Raw genomic sequence first — 19,281 nt, 5'->3', positions numbered from 1 at the left:
TGAGTTGCCTGATCCTTAGAGGCATTTAAAAGAAAAAAAGGGTTTTTTTCTTTTAAAAGCCTTTGACGATCCCAGCTGAGCCGCGCGATCATCAGAGGCTTTTTTTTTTTTACTTTTAAAAGCATTTTTTCCGCCGAAGAGGTTGTAGAAAAAATGCTTTTAAAAGTAAAAAAAAAAGCCTCTGATGATTGTGCGGCTCAGCTGGGCATGTGAGGGGGGGAGGGATTTTTGCTATCTGTTCTTTGAACCACCTGCCTCCATCGTTACCGGATCTGGCGATCCGGTCCGAACCAGGAGCATTTCACCCCTGGTTCAACTACCTTTTCCCGCAGATCCTTTGACAATTCTTTTGATTTGAGTCCCATGACTCAGAATCCAAAAAAGTCAATGCAGCATTGAATGAAGGATGCAAGGGTCTGTCAGGAGGCCAGAAACTCACTGACCTTTTATACACACACACTAATTACATGCAAACAGTTCACAGGTGAGGATGGTTACCTTTAATAGCCATTCACACCCCTTTGTGTCAACCTGAGTGCATGTTATCAGGCCACAAACACCAGGGTATGTAAACTTTTGATCAGGGTCATTTGGGTCGTTTTCTGTTGTCATTAAGATTGAAAAAGAGTAAATACAAGAGTTGATTGATAATAAATGCCTTCAGCCAAACACTAACCATGAGTGAAAGGAAAGTTTTTGTGTTATTATTCATCTTCTCTGAAAAACGGCCAGGAAATCATAAATTCTGCCAGGGTATGTAAACTTACGAGCACAACTGTATCTCTTGGTGTCCAGTTTGAAAGGAAGGTACTGGCTGAAGCTCTTGGGTTGTAAATCCCAACCTTGCTCCTAGTAGAACCCAATACTCCATGTTCTTGGATTACAGTAACTGCTTCTGGCCTAGACCAGGACAGGGTCTCCAAATTTAGCAGCTTTAAGACTTGTAGACTTAGAAACACACAGCTCGCTGAGGAATTTTGGGAGTTGAAGTCCACAAATCTTAAAGTTGCCAAGTTTGGAAGCTTTTGGTCTAGACTGCCAGGAGAGACATCAGTCATAAATGCCACTTGGAGCTGAAGAGTTACAGACATCCAACTGAAGAAGGGCATATCCTTCTTTGTGTCTTCTGTCCTGCTCGTGTAGCTTGCTTGCTTTAATTAATTAATTAATTACCATAATACAGCTGCCCATGTCACTGAAGGCAAAATCATTCCGCAGCTTTTTGAATATCTAACAAAAATATATCTAGCAAAACAAAAAAGCTTCCTGAGCAGCTGTTTTTTTTTTTTTTGCAGAACACAGGTTGACCAATAAGCACTAAAGGCAAATTAATGAGTTCTGCTCTTAGTGGTGCCAGAAGGCTTTTGCCTCCTAAGGACTCCGGCACATTCCTGAGATGGAAAAACTGGTTTTTTTGAGGCTGAAAAAAGAATTTCATAGGCATGAACCTCTAAGTACATTTTTTTTTTTTGCCGTTGCTCCGTTGAATATTTCGTCATGGTTTGCCAAGAAAATTAAACGATTACAGGAAATCCTCCACTTACCACTGTGAGCACGTTAACTGAGCCCACAGTTTCAGTAACGGCTGTAACACGGTTGACCACATGACCAGACCTGATTTTAAGACCTTTTTTGAGTGGTTGTTAAGCAAACTCTGCAGTCGTTAAATAAAGCTATTTGTCAGGCAGAAGAATCAACACCAGACATAAAGTTCCAGTTAAGATAATTTATTACGCATGTACACAAGAATTTAACCAACCAATGCTGAATACTAAATTGACAGTAGATAAGAATCAATGGAATTCAAGAGGGGTTGGACTTAAACTGTGGATATGTAATGACTCTAGACTTACTCCTCTCTTGACTCCACCATTACCAAGGTTCTACCTGTCTTTCACCTACATCAGGGGTGGGGAAATGTGGCTCTTTTACAACCTGTGGACTTCAACTCCCAGAATTCCTGAGACAGCCAAGCTTGACTGTCTCAAGAATTCTGGGAGTTGAAGTCCACAGGTTGTAAAAGAGCCACATTTCCCCACCCCTGACCTACATAATTCTTTGCTATGGAGCAGTTTTGGCCAGAAACCAAATGTAATCATTAGTTTCCAGTAAAAGCATTGTAAATTGTAGTCACATGATCATGGGGCATTGCAGACGGGTGTAAATCTGCCCAAAATGTGGCCGTGTGACCCTGTGAGAGAAGACATTGGAACTTTGAATCTGGGTTGCAAATCGCTCCAGATCGCATAAGTGGAGGACTATCTATAGTGTATCTTCCTTCCCCGACCCCCTCTGTTCCTGTCCAATTTTCCATGCCCTCCTTCATCTGTTCAGGTATCTGGTTACCTTACCCCTGAGTGGCTCCAGGGAAGTGATAGCAGCATGGTGAGATTTGACAATGCTTTTTTCCAGAGAATATTTTTCAACCTCGTAACATACCTGCAGCACTTCCACTCAGGTATCTACCAATCACACTCTGCTTTGCTTCCAAGACCAGGTAAAGTCACTTAGGTTTAGCAACAGTGTGTGGGATATTCTTAATTCATCTCTGCAGGCAATGTTTCACGATGCAAGACAGGAACTCGTGTAAAAGGGCCAGGAGCCTGGATGTAAACCCCCCACCTATATCATTTCAGACAAGTGGCTGGTCCAGTCTCTTCTTAAAAACCTCCACTGATGGAGGATCCACAACTTCTGAAGGCAAGACATTGCACTGGTTAATTGACCTCACTGTTAGGAACTTTCTCCTTAGTTCTAGGTTGCTTCTCTCCTTGATTAGAATAGAATAGTATAGAGTTGGGAGGGACCTTGGAGGTCTTCTAGTCCAGCCCCCTGCTCAAGCAGGAGAACCCATACAATTTCAGACAAATGACTGTCTATTCTCTTCTTAAAAACCTCCAGTGATGGAGCGCCCACGATTTCTGGTGCCAAGATGTTCCACTGGTTAATTGTCCTCACTGTTAGAAAGTTTCTCTCTCCTTGATTAGTTTCCATCCTTTTCTTCTTGTCCTGCCTTCAGGTGCTTTGGAGAATAGGTTGACCCCCCTCTTCTTTCTGGCAGCCCCTAAATTCTTAATTTTCTAAACTATTAATTTAAACAAATGACTAAATTATCAGTTTTTTCTGATTATTGGGCCACACTCCTGCAGCTGGAAACCCTCCCAACTCAAATGGTTTGCAAATGGTTTGAGAGACTTCTTTCTCGCCATTCTCTTTCCTTACCTGTACTGCCTGTAAATATGGAAATGAATGTGCAATTCTTGACGTCCTCACCGCCTCATTCTGTTTGGCCAATTGCTGCTTTGTTTTGGGCAGAAAAGTACACCAAGTAATTTGGGTTTATTAAAGACAAAAGAAGCAGGAAAACCATGGTGATAATTTTCTGTAGCCTCGAAGCACCCCAGTGGATCTTTGGAAGTTCAACTTTTGCAATCAGCCAAAAGATAATTGACCTTGGTGAATCACAAGGGTGTCAAACTCAAGGCCAGCAGGCAGGATCTGGCCCGTGGGGTGCTTAGATCTGGAAATAGCAAAGGACCAGCTTGTGGTGCCTCTGCCAGGGAAAACAGGTTCCCAATCTCTGTTTTCAGCTGGGCTGGCCTCCTGCAACCCTCTGCCAGTGAAAATGGAGCTCGCTGGCAGAGGGTTGCAGGAGGCCAGCCCAGCCGAAAACGGAGATTGGGAAACCTGCGTTTGCTGGCAGAGCACTCGGGCCATCACAGGCGCCCCTGACATCACCTTGACAGGTGATGTCAAGTTGGCCACGCCTACCCTGGCCATGCCACCCCCAGCCCCCCTGCCCCAAACGCAACCCTGATGCGGCCCTCAATGAAGTCGAGTTTGACACCCCTGCTCTAGGATATTGAATTTATGTTTTACCTTCAAAGAAATAAATAAATTCTTTATCGGTAAAACGTACATTCAACACAGAAATAGTTTGTCATGAAAGCGACTGCCTGCGAAGGCTCCTGGATTGGGGCTGAAAGGCGGAAGCGGAAGCAGTATGCTCCGTCCAGGGGTGGGTTCTACTTACCTTTACTACCGATTCACAACGGGATCGCATGCACAGATCGTCGATGATGACATCCGGAGCAGTGGGCGGAGCCTCTCGCCAGTTTTACTACCGGTTCTTGCGAACCGGTCTGAACCGGGGGCAACCCACCACTGGCTCCGTCCCATAATTGGGTAGACCAGGTTGCCCTGGTAAACCAGTCCCACCGGACAAAAACACTTCACCCTCTATTTCTGAAAAGGGAGCTAGTCATCAGTTAGTTGCCTCTTGACTGTGCAGTTCTTACAACATCTCTCCCTGAATCAGCAGGGCAGTGACCTGGCAGAAACCAATTTTTATCCCTCTGGATTGACAAACAAGCTTTGTATTAGGTCCCTGTGCCAATGAAGTGGGAGCTTTATCTGGGCATGACATCTTAAGAGGCTAGAAATGCGTCTTCCCAGCTCTTTCTCACTCGGCATCCCATGTGCACAAACAGCCATGCGAACTCTGCTCTTTAAAAACTCTGTCGCAAGATGCATTTTGCAGGGCACACCAGGAAGTTTATAGTAATGACACACCATTTAAATAGGGGGAAAGAGTACATAAACAGCGAGGAAATAAAGACACAGCTGATCAATCCTGATTCAGCTGGAAAATGCCCCCAGGGCTGGGTCCGCACAGATCATCTCTATCACTTGATCTGCGAATTTAATAAAGTTAGTTCTGGTAGTTTTCTTGGGTAAGCCAGTTTTAGGGGACTTCCAAGCAGGGGTGAAATCCGGAAGGTTCTGACAAGTTCTGGAGAACCGGTAGCGGAAATTTTGAGTAGTTCGGAGAACCAGCAAATACCACCTCTGGCTGGCCCCAGAGTGGGGTGGGAATGGAGATTTCGCAGTATCCTTTCCCTGCCACGCCCACCAAGCCACACCCACAAAACTGGTAGGAAAAAAATTTGGATTTCACCACTGCTTCCAAGTACAAATCTAATGGCAGGCGGATATGACACCCCAGCAAAAAAAAAAAAAAAAAAAAACCTTTTTTTTTTTTTAATTTGATTTATATGCCGCCCTTCTCCGGAGACTCAGGGCGGCTTACAATGCGCTAAGCAATAGCCTTCATTCTTTTGTATATTTTATACAAAGTCAGCTTATTGCCCCCACAAACTGGGTCCTCATTTCACCTACCTTAGAAAGGATGGAAGGCTGAGTCAACCTTGAGCCTTGGAGAGATTCGAACCAGCAGAAATTGCAGGCAGCTGTGTTAATGACAGGGTGCACTAAACCACTGTACTATCAAGGCTCTTTTGATCAAATAACAGTGTGTTTTCCATTACATTAAATTGTAGCTTCTTGCAAATTAGGAATTTGTTTCATGTGTGTGTAACGTGGAATAAATCTCATTTTAGCTGGGGAAGGGAAAGTCTCTTGTTGGGAGGATTCAATTCTTGGTGACTTCACGGGCACCTCACTGGCAGTTTCTCCAGAGTTGGCAAAGAGATGGTGAGATTGCAGGAATCTTGAATGCCTCAGTTGCTGAACTCACACATTTATTGCTTTTATTTATTTATTATGTCTACAGGCTGCCCATCTCGCTATCCAAATTCATGAGCAGGATAGGTTCACCGTCTTTGTTGTTCTGCTGACACAGAATACATAATTTGTTGTAATACATTTTGCCACCTTGCATGTAGAATGCAATGCATACAGAATGTTGGAAAGGAATTAAGCTAAGGGCCTCCAGACTGTCTGTCTGTCTGTCTGTTTGTTCATCCATTATCAGGATAACACCCACAAAACATTTTCCCTAAAATACCCCAAAGGGGGAGCGGCTCAGATGCTGCTGGCAGCTCCTTCTTCTTCCTTCCCCTGGCGATGGGAACCACAACTATTCTTCAGCAGTTTCCATTTTGCTTAGCCTCGTTGGCCTTTCTACCCCAATGCAATGCCAGGAAGAAGGGGCTAGGAAGTCCATCTACCAGGATTGTGCAAAGGAGGTGATGGGGAGAAGAAGCCAGCAAAAGACAATTGAGCTGGAAATGGACTGGGATCTGCAGAGGAAAAGATAAATAACCAGAAAAGTTTGCCCAGTTCATCCACAAAGGCAAGACAGCTGGCAGGGATCAAATTCCTTGCATGACAATTCTGCATCTTGAACTTTCCGTTATTTTAGGTGGCATCTGTGGGAGGTTGGTTCACAAAAGTGCATATTGTGCAACTGAAACCCAGCTCCTTCTTACTGTATGTGTATTATGACATGTTCATATGATTTGATAAACAGGAAGCTTTAGTAAATATGACTTCTGGCAGTTTTGCTCCTGAAATATTTATTTTATTTTATTTTATTTCGAATTTATATACCGCATCTTCTCCCGAGGGACTCAGGGTGGTGTACAGCCAGATAAAAACATACAATATAAACATTAAAAACAATTAAAAAGATATATATTAATTTGGCCCCAATTTAAAATAACAAACCAATTAAAAATATTTAAAATATATATTAAGCCAGCCCGGCTTGCTGAAAAAAGAAAGTTTTAAGGGCACGGCGGAAGGCACCGAGGTCTTGGATTCTCCTTATCTCTGGGGGCAGCTGATTCCAGAGGGTAGGTGCCCCCACAGAGAAGGCCCTCCCCCTGTGAAAGAATGAATGTGGTAAGCAGTCTTCCGTTCCAGTATTGGAGCTGAGGTTAATTTTAACCACTCCATTGTGGTGCAAAGATGAGAGCCGCCATCTTTCAGCCATCCAGAATTTAGAAAGAGTGATGAAGAAATTCGCAGCTCTCTGCTGCCATTCAGTGGTGCTCCAGGTTTTTGAAGCCAGGATTCCTGTGAAATCTTCTGCCTGGCACAAATACACGCAGTGATATTGATAGGTAACAGTAACAGTTGGAACAGCAGTGCTGGCTGGGGGATTCTGGGAGTTGAAGTCCACCCATCTTCAAGCTTCCAAGGTTGAGAAACACTGCTATAAACTATAAAAGATGCTTCCTTTCCTCTGGGTTGTCTTAACTTGTGGGCAGAACGAAATAAAAATTATGTGTTGGGCCCTCTGGCTACACCCCATTGTGGAAACAGAACTCAGGTTGACAACTATCAGTTGTTTGCAATTCAAGGACTTAAAAACTTGGGATGGATATTTTTTTAATTGGCATTGCTACACCCCTCTCTCTCACATACTAATCAAAGCTAATTATATACATTTAAATGTGTGAGTGAGACAGGGTGGCCACATATTATTGGACTGTGTAATTTATATTTGCCCACAAATCCAGGTAAATAAAATCTGGTTTCCTTAAGCTGAGACACGAGGGTTCAAGTGCTTATTTGAGCCACCCAGAGAAGCCCCACAGCAAAATGGGGACAAATAAATTTAGCAAATAAATAAGAAGTTAAAAGGGAAAAAAATCAACTCTTTATTGCCTAATTGTTAGAAAATCTGTGTCTTTCTACAAAAGATGGGATTTTTAGAAACCTGAATTTAGCATCCCACCGTTCTGCTTCTTAACAGACTAATAGAGTTGGAAGGGACCTTGTAGGTCATTTAGTCCAAGCAGGAGACCCTACACCATTTCCGACTGATGGCAGTCCAGTATCTTCTTGAAAGCTTCCACTGATGAAGCTCCCACAATTTCCGAAGGCAACTTCTGTTCCGTTGGTTAATTGTTCTCACTGTCAGAAAATTCATCCTTATTTCTAGGTTGAAACTCTCCTTGATCAGTTTCCACCCGTTATTCCTTGTCTGGCCTTCAGGTGCTTTGGAAAATAGCTTGATCCCCTTCCTCCTCTCTGTGGCAGCCCCTCAAATATTGGAAGACTGCTATCATGTCTCCCTTGGTCCTTCTCTTCACTAGACTAGCCATGCCCAGTTCCTGCAACCGTTCATCGTATGTTTTAGCCTCCAGTCCCCTAATCATCCTGGTTGCTCTTCTCTGCACTCTTTCTAGAGTCTCATTCTTTGCAGTGTCATTCATCAAATTTTCTGACATGCTAGGTTGTCGGAATAACTCTGTTATAACTCTGACTGTTGAGAATGCAGTTGTAAAGATCACGGGATCTTTGCTGTGGAATCTCTCCTTCCAGGACCTGGTGGACTGGGGAAAGCCTCTACTCTGGCAAGTGGGCCATCTGCGGGAGAAATACGATGAATGGGTGCACCAGCCAGTGGATCGGCCGATTCGCCTCTTCCATTCGGATCTCCTGGAATCCCTCTCCAGGGCAACATGGTAAGCGCCAGATGTGGGGCAGGAGTATGCGATGGGTGCAGACCAAAAGGCACAGTGATGCAAGCAGTGTCTCAAGAAAACAGATCTGGCCAAGATAAAGAGCCGTGGTGATGCAGCATTGCAGGCTGACTCTGCTCACTGCCAGGCAGTCGATCCTGACCAGCTCAAGGTTGACTCAGCCTTCCATCCTTCTGAGGTTGGTAAAATGAGGACCCAGATTGTTGGGGGCCAGAGGCTGACTCTGTGAACCGTTTAGAGAGAGCTGGAGAAAACACTGTGAAGTGGTATATAAGTCTAAGTGCTATTGCTATGTGGTTGGGGAGCATTGCAATGAGGAACATGTTTTCAATTCCTTGATCACAGTTGCAATCTTTTTTATCTCCACTACCACTCTGCTTGGATGCCCAAGGCTAGGACAAAATAAAAATGAATTTAGAGTAAAAATTAGACAACCAATGATCCTTTGGGTCATTGTTTCAGAAATATTTTCTTATTGGATTACTCAGTGCCTTCAACAATGGCAGAGCCGTGGTGGTGCAGTGGTTAGAATGCAGAATTGCAGGCTAATTCTGCCAACTGCCAGCAGTTTGATTCTCACTGGCTTAAGGTTGACTCAGCTTTCCGTCCTTCCAAAGTCAGTAAACTGAGGACCCAGATCGTTGGGGGCAATAGGCTGATAATTTAAACCGCTTAGAGAGAGCTGTAAAGCACTGTGATATATAAGTCTAAGTGCTATTGCGATTGCTATTTCCCATGGACTTGAAAACTTGAAAATTCAGGGAGATCTTCAGAGCTGCATCTGTCTTGAAAGTAGCTCATGCTAAGCTGTATACCACAGCCGGACATCCGAGGCAATCGGCTGACTCTGTAAACCGCTTAGAGAGTGCTGTAAAGCATTATGAAGCGGTATATGAGTCTAAGTGTGATTGCTATTGCTATAAAGCTGAGTTTCATTTCTGGCTACTGAGCTGGCCATGGCTGATCTCAGATGGCAAGCAGACTTGGTTTTGGCTGATATTTGGATGAGGACCACATGGGCTGCAGAACTAGACTTAGAAGTTCTTAAAAAGCCAGAAGAAGACAGAGTATTTTAATCCTGCTGCCATGATCATTGGGAGTCACTGGAGATCATGGTCCAGTCAAAAGTGTGAGAGCAATAGCAGTAGCACTTAGACTTATATACTGCTTCACAGTGCTTTACAGCCCTCTCTAAGCAGTTTACAGAGTCAGCCTCTTGCCCCCAACAATTTGGGTCCTCATTTTACCCACCTCGTAAGGATGGAAGGCTGGGTCAACCCTGAGCCTGATGAGATTCGAACTGCCAAATCGCAAGCAGCCAGCAGTCAGCAGAAGTAGCCCATCGTTCTCCATCCCTGATTTAGGGAGAGCATAGGCAAACTTGGTTCCTTGGACTGCCTGGACCCCCATCAGGCTGCTCTTTTCCTATTTCCCAGTCTTGTTCATTTGTCTTGAGATCTCCTGTTGGTCTCCACTTCAAACTCTGTTTAGCATTTCCAAGATCAGCTGAGGTTGGATTGCTTGCTGCTGCCTTCTGTGACAGTTCTTACTTCCTAAAAGTCCTGTTCTGGGCACAAAGCCAGCTGGATGATCTTGGTCACCAGTCACTTCCTCTTCAGGTCAGGTCTCAAAAAACTTGCCAAGAAAGTTTTCTACCTGATTGGGTAGAGAAAGTCTCGTGCCTTTTTTTTTCCCGTCCCACTTTTCCTTCAAGCAGCTGTAAAGAGGATTTGCTTCCAAAGGAGAGAGGAACGTTGGAGACCCTTTTCCGGGTGGGAGATGGAGCTCCAGGACTCAGGCCTTCCTGAGCTCTGTTTTCACTGGCAGAGGCACCGTGAGTTGGTCCTTCGTTGTTTCCAGGGCAGCCCAGTGCGCCAGATCTAAGATCCAGCCCACGGGCCTCGAGTTTGACACCCCTGGGGTAGAGAGAGATTCAGTGCAGAATCTGAAAAAGCTGCTTCAGCCCCATTCTAAAGCCAAATGTCGACTGCAGGATGCGTCACAAATCAAAAACCAGTTTGACCCTTGTTTTTTTCCCTTCCAGGCACATTGTCTGCATAGTCTGGCTACCAGTGGTCTTCTTCCTCAGCTGGCACTGCTACACCACCCTTGCCCAAGGCAAAACCCAGCTGTTTTCCTCCTTCACATCAGGTGAGGCTTCCGTGCAAGCCAGGACCTTTTTCACACAAAACTCCCTCCGCACTCGAGGGGACCAAGAATGGTGACAGCAGAGGGCCTGGGAAGTAGGCTCTTACTCCAACCCCTTTCAGCCAGTAGCTTTGGAATCCCTGTTGGCAAATATCTAGGAACTGATGGGGATGGATGCAGCTGAGAGTCAGCAAACAGCCAGTTTGGCCTAGAGCAGTGATGGCTAGCCTTTTTGCCATCGCGTGCCAAAAGCGTGGGGGGGGTGCCCACACCCATAATTCTATACACCCTGCCCATGTGCACACGACCCCCCCACGCTCCCCCCACTGTTGGCACACAATGGCACGGTAGGCCCGTTTTTTGCTTTCTCCAGGCTCCAGAGCCTCTCTAGGAGTCTGGGGAGGGCGAAAACAGCCTTCCACACACACACCCGGAGGGCCTCTGGAGGCCGGAAATGGCCCGTTTGCCGACTTCTGGTCCCACCGGACTCCTGGAATAGAGCAATCTAGGCATTGACCACTGTGTTGCCGAAGATGTATTTTCTGCAGTCGACATTCTCCAAAGCACAAACAGGGTAGTTAAAGGGGGACCCAAGCCAGAACTAAAGAGAATCTCCTGGCAGTGAGAACAATTAATCGGTGCCTTCAGAAATTGTGGATGCTCCATCACTGGAAGTTTTCAAGAAGAGGCTGGACAGCCATCTCTCCAGAATGGGATAAAGTCTCAAAAGTGCTTGAGCAGGGGGTTGGACTAGAAGACCTCCAAGGTCCCTTCCAACCCCGTTATTCTATGTCCTACCTACGTTGCCCTGGCTGATTTCCCAGATTGGAGGAGCCCTCCATCCTTTTGCCCCCATTGGGGAAAGAAAGACTTTGGAGAGAAAAGAAGAGGGGACCGGGGGGGGCCACACACCCCTTTCCGCTTGTGCCTTGGAAGCTCCTTGATGAAGGTCCAGATTCCCAAGCCCCCAAACACCAGCCTTTTCCGATCCCTAGCAACAAATAGGCCTTTTGGCAGTGGAGAGAGCCAGCATCCTTGGCTCTCCTCCTGGGAAGGGAAAAAGGCCAAATCAATTTGGAGACCCCCCTGCATGGTGGGACTCAACTCGAAGGCTGAAGGAGAGCCCAGCCAGACCCTCTTGAAGGCAGCATGGCTGGGAATTTGAAGCCGAGAGGGCCCTCTCCACCGCTCTGAGATGTGTGGTAGCTCAGTTGAACCTCCTTCTCTACGAGCCGTCTACCTCTGCCTACCAGAGGCTGGGGGCAAGCAGAGCATTGCATTCATGTCCTGTTTCTGGACTTCCCAGAAGAGCCCCTTGCTGGCTGGCTGTTGTTGGAAATAAGCCTTCATTGGCTTGTGGTTCTGCTCAGTGGTACCGTGTTTCTCCGAAAAAAATGACAGGGTCTTATTTTTTTTGAACCCTGAAATAAACGCTTGGCCTTATTACCATGTGCTCAAAAGCCCGATTGGGCTTATTATCAGGCGATATCTTATTTTGGGGGGAAAACAGAGTAGAATTCAAATTTTTTTACTATCGGTTCTGTGGGTGTGGCTTGGTGGGCGTGGCAGGGGGAAGGATACTGCAAAAGCTCCATTCCCTCCCCACTCCAAGGGAAGGATACTGCAAAATCTTCATTCCCTCCCCACTCCTGGGGGAAGGATATTGGAAAATCCCCATTCCCACCCCACTCCACGGGAAGGATATTGGAAAATCCCCATTCCCACCCCACTCCACGGGAAGGATACTGCAAAAGCTCCATTCCCTCCCCACTCCTGGGGGAAGGATATTGCAAAATCCCCATTCCCACCCCACTCTCGGGCCAGCCAGAGGTGGTATTTGCCGGTTCTCCGAACTACTCAAAATTTCCACTACCGGTTCTCTGGAACCTGTCAGAACCTGCTGAATATGGTTCTGCTCCAGGGGACCATTTCTGTTCTCATCCATTGTCGCTTTCCCTTTCTCTGCATAGCCTATGCCGTTCCTGTTCACAAGTACTGGTTCCCACCGCTCTTTGTCTTGGGCATATTCATCTGGTCCCTGGTGGAGTATCTCATCCATCGCTTCCTCTTCCACATGAACCCTCCAGCCAGCAACTACTACTTGATCACGTTGCATTTTCTGATGCATGGCCAGCATCACAAGGTAGGTGAGCCCTGGGAAACTGGGGTGATGGCAGCTTGGGGTGAGATAACATCTGGGCCTGTCTCAACAACATGACCAGCTCAAGGGCAGCCCAAAGGGAGGCTTAGCTCAGCAATTTCGTGCATTGAAGAGGACTTCCAATATTGGAAAACTGTCAGCCGTGGAAAAGTCAAGGCTGACTTGATGGGTCAACTTGACAGTTTATAACAATTGTATTAATTTATGATATAACATACCAAAAAAATTGATTTGATTTTGGGTTTTACCGATTAGACTGATGGATCCTGATAGAAATGGCTACTTTATATTATTATGAAAAAACAAAAAAGTTGTGATTAATGCCTTATTTTACTGCAACAGAGAGAGTCGGAAGCCAATGCTTCTTTTTCTTTTTCCTAATCCTTCCTCACTCTTCTCTCCCCCCGCCCACCTTCCTCTCTGTTGTTTTCCTATTTTCTTCCCTATTTTCTATCTTATTTTATCTTATAACTCAATAAAAGTTTGGAGTAACAAAAAAAATATGCAAAAACAAAAAGAAGGAGAAATAGGGAAGGGAAAATACAAATACCTTTGTTTCTACTTGGAAACCGCTTCTGGACTTTGTGCTTGAGGTTAGAAAACAAGGAAACTTCGATTTTGGGCTTTACCGATTAGATAGATGTGGTGTTACGGAAATGGCTAGTTTAATCTACTAGGCCAGGGGTCAGCAACCTGCGGCTCTGGAGCCGCATGTGGCTCTTTCACCCCTCTGCTGTGGCTCCTTGTCATTCAAAATATGCGTCACAACTGGCAATGTGCAACTCCCACCGGCACGCGATTTATTGAGCTTTTCAACCACTGGTGGGCCCACCATGTATAAATCCAAGAAAAGAAAAGTTTCAGAAGAAAAACAGAACGTTTAATTCAACTATGTATGCTAGTTTTGTGGCCGCTCAAGAAATAGTCAGGAACTGGAAGGGTTTTGTGGCTCCCGGTGTTTTCTTTTCTGCGGGAAACGGGTCCAAATGGCTCTTTGAGTGTTTAAGGTTGCAGACCCCCGTACTAGATAAAAATAAAAAGTCACTGTTTGATGTTATTACCCTATTCTACTGCACCAAAGGGAGTTGGAAGTCAATGGCATGATGCGTCTCAAAATGTTCTGTGTCAGGTTAAGTTGTTGCCCAACTTAGGACAATTCTGTACAATATCCTCAGCTTGTTCTCTCCCAGTCTGTTCCTGAAGTTTATTTAAGGCAGCAGTTCTCAACCTGGGGGTCGCGACCCCTTTGGGGGTCGAATGGCCATTTCCCAGGGGTCGCCAAAGCCCTCTCTCGCCCCCCCCCACGCCTTCACTCACCCTCTGCCTCTGCTGGATCGCTTACCCCGCCCACTCCCAATCTATTGCTGCTCCGGAGTCCCAGCTGATGGCTAGAGGGAAAAAAACTTTAAATTCTTGCCCGGGCTTCAAAGAGCTAGCTGCAAAGAGGTAAATTCCTGGAGCAAGTTTTTTTCCCCCTAGCTATACTGAAAAGAGAAAGCGAAAGCAGGGTCTTAGCTGCAACGTGACAAAATGAGGCAGAGAGGTTTCTTTTTCTTTTTCCTCACCAAAAAAGGTAGGTACAAAACTGCAAACAATGGGAAATTTAGGGCAAGAGGAGGTTCAAGATTTTAAAACACAAAAGAAAAAAAGCTCTATTTAACTAGGGAATTGTAATAATTGAGATACTATTAATTGTATATTGTGTTGAAAGCAGAAATGGTTAAGTTGTGGTTGGAGGAATATATGGGGGAAATTATTTGGTTTGTTATTATTGGTAAATATAATTAATTGATTTGTAAGAAATTGGATTGCATGGAAATAATTGGAATATTCATGTTCATATTGATAAATATACAAAAAAGATAGTTATATAACTAATTGATTTATATTAAAATGTTGAATTTGTATTAAACAACTGTATTACATAATTAACCAATGTGAGGATGGATATAAAAATAGATGACAATGCAAAGGGGTATAATATAGAATAGAAGGGAAAAATTGAATTTGATTAAGATTAGAGATGAGGATGAAGGGTAATATTGTTTTTTTTTAAAAATAGTTGAGGAATAAATATGGTAAAAAGGAAATATAGAAATTGTAAATTTAATTGAAATGACTAAATACTGTGTTGGAAGAAATATCCTTCTGGGTTCTGCTCCAAGTGGGGAAAAAGACACTGGAAACATGGAGACTGTTTGGAAAGATGTTTTAATAGTGGACAGGATCACATGGCTTGATGGGGCCCATTGTGTTAGTTTCTGTTGCTATTGTGTTGCAAATGTCCTTTGACAAAGGATTGACTTTCTGCCTCTGGCCCATTAACAAAGGGTGGGGGGCAGGAAGGTGGGAGCTGCTTTGTCTGTAAAATATGCTTCTCCATTTCTCATCCAGGGGACCATATCATGTGTTGGGGGCTCGCACTCGCTGTTTGAGAGCAATTGCTTGCCCCGGTCCCCATGGCTCCTCTTGGAGACTAGGTGGCTTAGATACTCAGGATCTGGGCCTTCGGCTGATGTTATGCAATGCCAGGTCCGTGGTTAATAAGGCCCCCCTCATTCACGATCTTATACAAGAGGGAGGAGCGGACCTGGCGGGTATTACGGAGACCTGGTTGGGCCCGGAGGGTGGCGTCCCTCTGGTTGAAATGTGCCCACCAGGCTTCAGAGCATTCCATCAGCCGAGGGCCCAGGGGAGGGGCGGGGGGGGTGGCGGTTATTATTAACGAGGATCTGGATCCGAGGGAGACCACTGTGCCTCAGATAGCCGGATGTGAGTCCCTCCTTGTGAGGTGGGGCCGTGGGGTTCAGATGGGCTTGTTGCTTACGTACCTGGCTCCCTGCCGCGTGGCAACAGCCCTTCCTGAGCTACTCGACGTGATAGCCACGGTGGCAGTAGATACACCCAGGCTTTTAGTCATGGGTGATTTCAACTTGCCATCTGTCGGTGAAACGTCTGAGGTGGCTCGGGAGTTCATGGCTTCCATGACGGCCATGGACCTGACCCAGTTAGTTCATGGCCCTACTCACAGGGGAGGTCACACTCTGGATCTGATTTTTGTCTCTGGCCAGTGGTTGAGTGGTCTTGTTATAGGGGATATAGACATGGAACCCTTGTCATGGACTGACCACTCACTCCTTCGCCTAGATCTTCGAACCGCGACCCCTCGCCGCAGGGAGGCGGACCCAATTAGATGGATCCGCCCCAGGCGCCTGATGGATCCTGATAGGTTCCAGACGGAGCTTGGGCCATTTCCTGAGGATCTAGCACATGACTCGGCCGAGGACCTGGTAGCCGCCTGGGATCGGGCGGCTGGTGGGGCCTTGGACCGAGTTGTGCCTTTGCGGCCTCTGACCCGATGCCGATCCCGGGTGGCTCCTTGGTTTACTGAGGAGCTGAGGGAAATGAAGCGCCGGAAAAGACGCCTGGAGAGCGGTTGGAGGGCCAGTCTCGCTGAATCTGATCGAACACTGGTAAGGTCGCATATTAAGGCCTACCTAGTGGCGATAAAGACGGCAAAGTCTAACTACTTTTCCGCCTCTATTGCGTCATCAGGGAATCGTCCGGCCGCCCTGTTTAGGGTGACCCGCGCCCTGCTCCATCTGGGAGTGCGGGAGGATCCCTTAGAAGGCAGGGCGGAGGATTTCGGACAATACCTGTATGACAAAATCGCTCAGATCCGGGGGGATTTGGACTCTGACTGGGTAGATCAGGGCAGGGTGACGAGGAACAGTCTTGAGAATGTTATCTGGGAGGAGTTTGATGCTGTGACTCCCGATGATGTGGACAGGATTTTGGGGAGACTTAGTGCGGCCACATGTTTACTGGACCCGTGTCCCTCCTGGTTGGTACTGGCTTCCCGGGAGGTTACACGAGGCTGGCTCCAGGGCGTCATTAATGCTTCCTTGAGTGAGGGTCACTTCCCCGCTGCCCTGAAAGAGGCGGTGGTGAGGCCTCTCCTCAAGAAGCCGTCCCTGGATCCAGCAATATTGGCTAACTATCGTCCTGTCTCCAACCTTCGCTTCATTGCGAAGGTTGTTGAGAGTGTGGTCGCGCAACAGTTTCCACAATTCCTGGAGGAAACATCCTATCTAGATCCGTTCCAGTCGGGTTTCAGGTCTGGGCACAGCACGGAAACGGCATTGGTCGCGTTGGTTGATGATCTCTGGAGGGCTCGGGACAGGGGTTATTCCTCTGTTCTGGTCCTATTAGATCTCTCAGAGGCTTTTGATACCATCGACCATGGTATCATGCTGCACCGGCTGGAAGAGTTGGGGGTGGGAGGCACCGTGTTACGGTGGTTCTCCTCCTTTCTCTCCGACCGGTCGCAGTTTGTGTTGGCAGGGGGGCAGAGGTCGACCTCGAGGCCTCTCATTTGTGGAGTGCCGCAGGGATCGGTCCTCTCGCCCCTTCTGTTCAACATTTATGTGAAGCCACTGGGCGAGATCATCCGTGGCTTTGGGGTGAGATACCACCAGTACGCTGATGACACCCAGCTGTACATCTCCACCCCAGGCCACCCCAACGATGCCCTTGAAGTGATGTCCTAGTGCCTGGAGGCTGTGCGGATCTGGATGGGGAGGAACAGGCTCAGGCTCAACCCTTCCAAGACTGAGTGGCTGTGGCTCCCGGCATCCCGATATAGTCAGTTGACTCCATCACTGACTATTGGGGGCGAGTCTTTGGCCCCCACTGAAGGGGCTCGCAATCTGGGAGTCCTCCTGGATAGGCAGCTGTCTTTGGAGGAACATCTGACGGCTGTTACCAGGGGGACCTTTTATCAGGTTCGCCTGATTCGCCAGTTGCGGCCCTTTCTTGATCGGGATTCCTTGTGCACAGTCACTCACGCCCTCGTCACCTCTCGCCTTGACTACTGTAACGCTCTCTACATGGGGCTCCCCTTGAAGAGCACCCGGAGGCTCCAGCTGGTCCAGAATGCAGCAGCGCGGGTAGTGATGGGAGCAACATGGCGCTCCCATGTAACACCGCTCCTGCGCGAGCTGCACTGGCTTCCGGTGGTCTTCCGGGTGCGCTTCAAGGTGTTGGTTATCACCTTTAAAGCGCTCCATGGCATAGGGCCTAGCTATCTCCGAGACCGCCTGCTGCTACCAATGACCTCCCATCGACCCGTGCGCTCCCACAGAGAGGGCCTCCTCAGGGTGCCATCAGCCAAACAATGTAGGCTGGTGGCCCCCAGGGGGAGGGCCTTCTCTGTGGGGGCTCCCACCCTCTGGAATCAGTTGCCCCTGGAGATAAGAAGAATCCAGGACCTCAATGCCTTCCGTCGTTCCCTGAAAACCTATCTTTTTCATCAAGCCGGGTTGGCTTAAGAAGAAATTTTTAAAATTTTTAAATTCTTTTAATTAGTCTGCGATTCTTAATTTTTTGGGCCAAATTTTATATATATTTTTAAATGTTTTAATATTTGTATTTTATGTTTTTTATCTTGGCTGTACACCGCCCTGAGTCCTCAGGGAGAAGGGCGGTATATAAATTCGAAATTAAATTAAATTAAATTAAATCCAGGGAAATATAATATTCTGCCTTTTTAATATTTCCCAAAATATTTCATTCTTCTAGGAAAGGGGTGGCTGCTAACCTCCTACAACTGTTTAAATTTGTGGACCGGCCAAATACTCTGTTCAAAGAAAATATGTTGTATGTTTGTATGTGTGTTTCTAATTATTGCTATTTATTCCTATTTGTTCTCTTTTATTCTTTAAAGTTTAACAATTCATTCTTTATCTTAATATCTTTATATTTGTTTGAGGTTGGCTTTCTTCCCTTTCATCTTTTTTATTGTACAGCAATCTTTCTCCTCAAACCTACCACCTTTGTCTTTTCTTTCTTACTTACTTTCTCTTCCCCCCCTCTTCTTCTTCTCCCTACTTCCTCTTTCTCCTTCTCCTCCTCTCTTCCTCCGTCTCTTACCTTCACTCCTATTCTAATTTCCCTTCCCTTCCTTCATCCCTCTCTATTGCTGTATCCTTTTATGCATATGGACTACTCAGAGGGCTGAAAAAGTTATTTTTGACTGGTCCTCGCACTTTTGACCAGTCCTCGAACTTACGACTGTCCTCACATTTTACGTTTTTGCCCTATCTTGTCACCATGGTGAAGAGAAGCAGTTGTGAAATGAGTGACATGGTTGTTAAGAATGCTACAATGGACATAAATGATGACCAGTCATAAGTGCGAAGACCGGTCAAAAGTGCGAGGACCTGTCAGAAATCACATTTTTCAGCCCTCTGGGTAGTCCTTTTGTGCACAGGGACTACTCAGAGGGCTGAAAAAGTTATTTTTGACTGGTCCTCGCACTTTTGACCAGTCCTCGAATTTACGACTGTCCTCACATTTTACGTTTTTTGCCCTATCTTATACCATGTTGAAGAGAAGCAGTTGTGAAATGAGTGACATGGTTGTTAAGAATGCTGCACAGGCATAAATGTGAGGATGGTCATAAGTGTGAGGACCAGTCAAAAGTGTGAGGACCTGTCAGAAATGATTTTTTTTCAGCCCTCTGAGTAGTCCCTATACACATAGCCATGGCCACCCGGTCACATGACCAGCTAGCCACGCCCACTCGGTCACATGGCCTCCAAGCCATGCCCAGAAAATAAGCCATGCCCACAGAACCGGTAGTAAAAGAAATTTAGAACCCACCCCTGGTTGGGGGTCACCACAACATGAGGAACTGTATTAAAGGGTCGCGGCATTAGGAAGGTTGAGAACCACTGA

General features: G+C 46.4%; 1 protein-coding gene across 1 annotated transcript in view; it reads left to right on the top strand.

Moving 5' to 3' along the window:
* Positions 1-19,281, top strand: part of FA2H (fatty acid 2-hydroxylase) — an 83,786-nt gene that overhangs the window by 58,851 nt on the left and 5,654 nt on the right. Inside the window, exons 3-5 of the mRNA XM_070952964.1 lie at positions 8,074-8,216; positions 10,279-10,385; positions 12,353-12,525. Coding sequence (XP_070809065.1) covers positions 8,074-8,216; positions 10,279-10,385; positions 12,353-12,525 — 423 coding nt within the window. The remainder of the gene's footprint in view (positions 1-8,073; positions 8,217-10,278; positions 10,386-12,352; positions 12,526-19,281) is intronic.

The sequence above is a fragment of the Pituophis catenifer genome, unplaced genomic scaffold, assembly GCF_029215685.1.
Source record: "Pituophis catenifer annectens isolate HBS135680 unplaced genomic scaffold, rPitCat1.0.hap2 SCAF_13, whole genome shotgun sequence".
In the NCBI taxonomy this organism is placed as follows: domain Eukaryota; kingdom Metazoa; phylum Chordata; class Lepidosauria; order Squamata; family Colubridae; genus Pituophis; species Pituophis catenifer.
This window is presented reverse-complemented; position numbering and strand designations above follow the sequence as displayed.